General features: G+C 57.9%; 2 protein-coding genes across 2 annotated transcripts in view; both read left to right on the top strand.

Annotated features, from left to right (window-relative positions):
• The window catches only part of LOC125487714, a 9,154-nt gene extending 8,816 nt beyond the window's left edge, over positions 1-338 (top strand). Inside the window, exon 5 of the mRNA XM_048619860.1 lies at positions 164-338. Within this exon, the coding sequence (XP_048475817.1) occupies positions 164-203 (40 nt within the window). The 3' untranslated portion in view covers positions 204-338. The remainder of the gene's footprint in view (positions 1-163) is intronic.
• Positions 339-2,149: 1,811 nt separating this feature from the next.
• The window catches only part of ndufb11 (NADH:ubiquinone oxidoreductase subunit B11), a 2,519-nt gene continuing 2,155 nt past the window's right edge, over positions 2,150-2,513 (top strand). The window contains exon 1 of the mRNA XM_048619859.1: positions 2,150-2,407. Coding sequence (XP_048475816.1) covers positions 2,201-2,407 — 207 coding nt within the window. The 5' untranslated portion in view covers positions 2,150-2,200. The remainder of the gene's footprint in view (positions 2,408-2,513) is intronic.

Raw genomic sequence — 2,513 nt, 5'->3', positions numbered from 1 at the left:
CCCTTGTCCCGGGGGTATTTGATGGGGGTGGACAGTGTAGAGGGAGCCTTACCCTGTATCTAACGCCTCGCGCTGGGCGTGTTTGATGGGGAACGGAGTTAGGACGGGGTGTGGAAGTTAGAGCTGAGCTGTACTGAAAGCTGTCGATCTCCTCCCCCCACAGATCGGGAACGAAGAATCGAATCCTGCCAGAGCACGTGTGAAGCACCCAGCACTGGGAGGGGTGGGGGGCCGCAGACTCGCCTGAGCCAGAAATTGATGTTTGTTTTGTGATTTTGTTTTTTTTACAAGAAAATAGCCAAAGTACTTAGTCATAATAAAGAATCAAACCATTGAAATCTTGCTGCATGTGTGAGATTAATGTTTGGGGCTTGGCGGGGTTGGTAGCGAACAGCTTAGGTGAAGGGAAAGGAGGTGGGTGGGTGTGCGGACCAGGACCCCTCTCCCTCTCAGCGTGGGGGTCTTGGTGTGACTCTGGCCCCAGGACCCACTCGACGCTTCAGCGAGGAGATAGAGCCCCTTGCTCGGGAGTGCCAAGGGTCAAAGAGGGTACAACAGAGGGTCTTCGATGGCTTTGACTGCTTTCGTGAGGCAGTGGGAAGTGCGGACGGGGGTGCGGTCAACAGATTGTTTTCTGCGAAGGGCCGGGCTACATTCGTAGCTCGCGGAATCCCGACAGTGTGGAAGCAGGCCATTGAGCACATCGGGTCCACCCTGGAGAGCATCCCAGCCAGATATAGCCCCCAACCATATCCCTGTAACCCCGCATTCCCAACGGCCAATCCACCCTAACCCGCACATCCCTGGGCACTACTGGGCAATTTAGCACGGCCAATCCACCCTAACCCACACATTCCTGGGCACTACGGGACAATTTAGCATGGCCAGTCCACCCTAACCCGCACATCCCTGGGCACTACGGGACAATTTAGCACGGCCAGTCCACCCTAACCCGCACATCCCTGGGCACTACGGGACAATTTAGCACGGCCAATCCACCCTAACCCGCACATCCCTGGGCACTGCGGGACAATTTAGCACGGCCAATCCCCCCTAACCCGCACATCCCTGGGCACTACGGGGCAATTTAGCACGGCCAATCCACCCTAACCCGCACATCCCTGGGCCCTACGGGACAATTTACCACGGCCAATCCACCCTAACCTGCACGTCTTTGGACTGTGGGAGGAAACCGGAGCTCCCGGAGGAAACCCACGCAGACACAGGGGGTGAGAACGTGCAAACTTCACACGCACAGGCAGTCGTCCGAGGATGGAATTGAACACAGGTCCCTGGCGCTGCGTGGCAGCACTGCCAACCGTGGAGCCTCCCGTACCCTGTAGTAATTGTGTCACCTTCCTGGGCAGAGCAGTTGCCGTACCAAGCTGCGATGCATCCGAATAGGACACCTTGTGTGGTGCAACCGTCAAAAATAATTGGCCAGAGTCTTTGTGGACGTTCTGAATTTCATTAGCCTCCTGACGAAGTCGAGGGCGTAAGTGGTCTTTCCTTGACCGTAGCGCCGATGTGGATGGACCAACATCGAACGTTGGTAATATTTACTGCTAGGAAGTTGAACCTCCTGACCTCAGCTCTGTCGATACAAAGTCGATGACCAGCTCTGGATGGGGTTGGGGTTGGGGTTGGGGTTAGAGGTGGGGTAGAGACTGTGGTCTTCACAGCGCGCCTCCGTCCGGTCGTTGGCGAGGAGGACACGGGCCCCGAGACCGGAAACGACGGAGCCAGGCCCCGATCTAATCGGGCTGATGGAGGTAACAGGCTCGGGGTGGAAGGGCCGAATAGCCTCCGGTTCTGCCTTTCGTTCCGAATTTTCGCACCGACCCTCTCGGGGACGCCTCGGGAGCGGCTGGGGCTTGCCCCTGGGCCCCCAGTCCCAGAAGAAGGGGCGCTACCCAACCATTAGTCCTGTGTGTGATTGTGTGTGTGTGTGTGTGTTCAGATGGAATATAATTTGTCGGCCCAATATTTATGGAAGGAATGAGACAGGCGCCTTTAAGGGGCGAGCCCACCTACTGTCCCGCCTATCGAGGCCACGCCCCCTGCATTGCCGTGGCCGATTGGCCGGCCGCCGGGACGCCGCCTCCCGATTGGCTCGCAGCGCCGTCACTCCGCAGGAAGGGGCGGGGTTAATTAAAGGGGAAGTCGCGCGCTTCCAGCGAGCTCTCCTTTGAGGGTGAAGATGGCGGCGCTGATCCGGTCGGTGCTGAGGCCCGTTCCTCGCTGCCTCCTTCTCCGAGGGCCCGCTGCCTTCCCCGGCTCCCGGAGGGCCGTCTCTAACAGCGGCCCGGACTCTGCCTCGGCCTCGGGTTCGGCCCTGGCCGGGCCCAGGGAGCTGCCGCCCGGGTACGTGGACGCGGAGCAGCCGGAGGTCAACCTGTACGACCAGGTAAGGGCGGGGAAACAGCCAAAAATCATCTTTAATCGGCTAAAAACCAATAAAATCATCTTTAAACAGCTAAAATCATGCTTAAAAACCAATAAAATCACCTTTA

The sequence above is a fragment of the Rhincodon typus genome, chromosome 44 (assembly GCF_021869965.1).
Source record: "Rhincodon typus isolate 14 chromosome 44, sRhiTyp1.1, whole genome shotgun sequence".
Taxonomy (NCBI): Eukaryota; Metazoa; Chordata; class Chondrichthyes; order Orectolobiformes; family Rhincodontidae; genus Rhincodon; species Rhincodon typus.
This window is presented reverse-complemented; position numbering and strand designations above follow the sequence as displayed.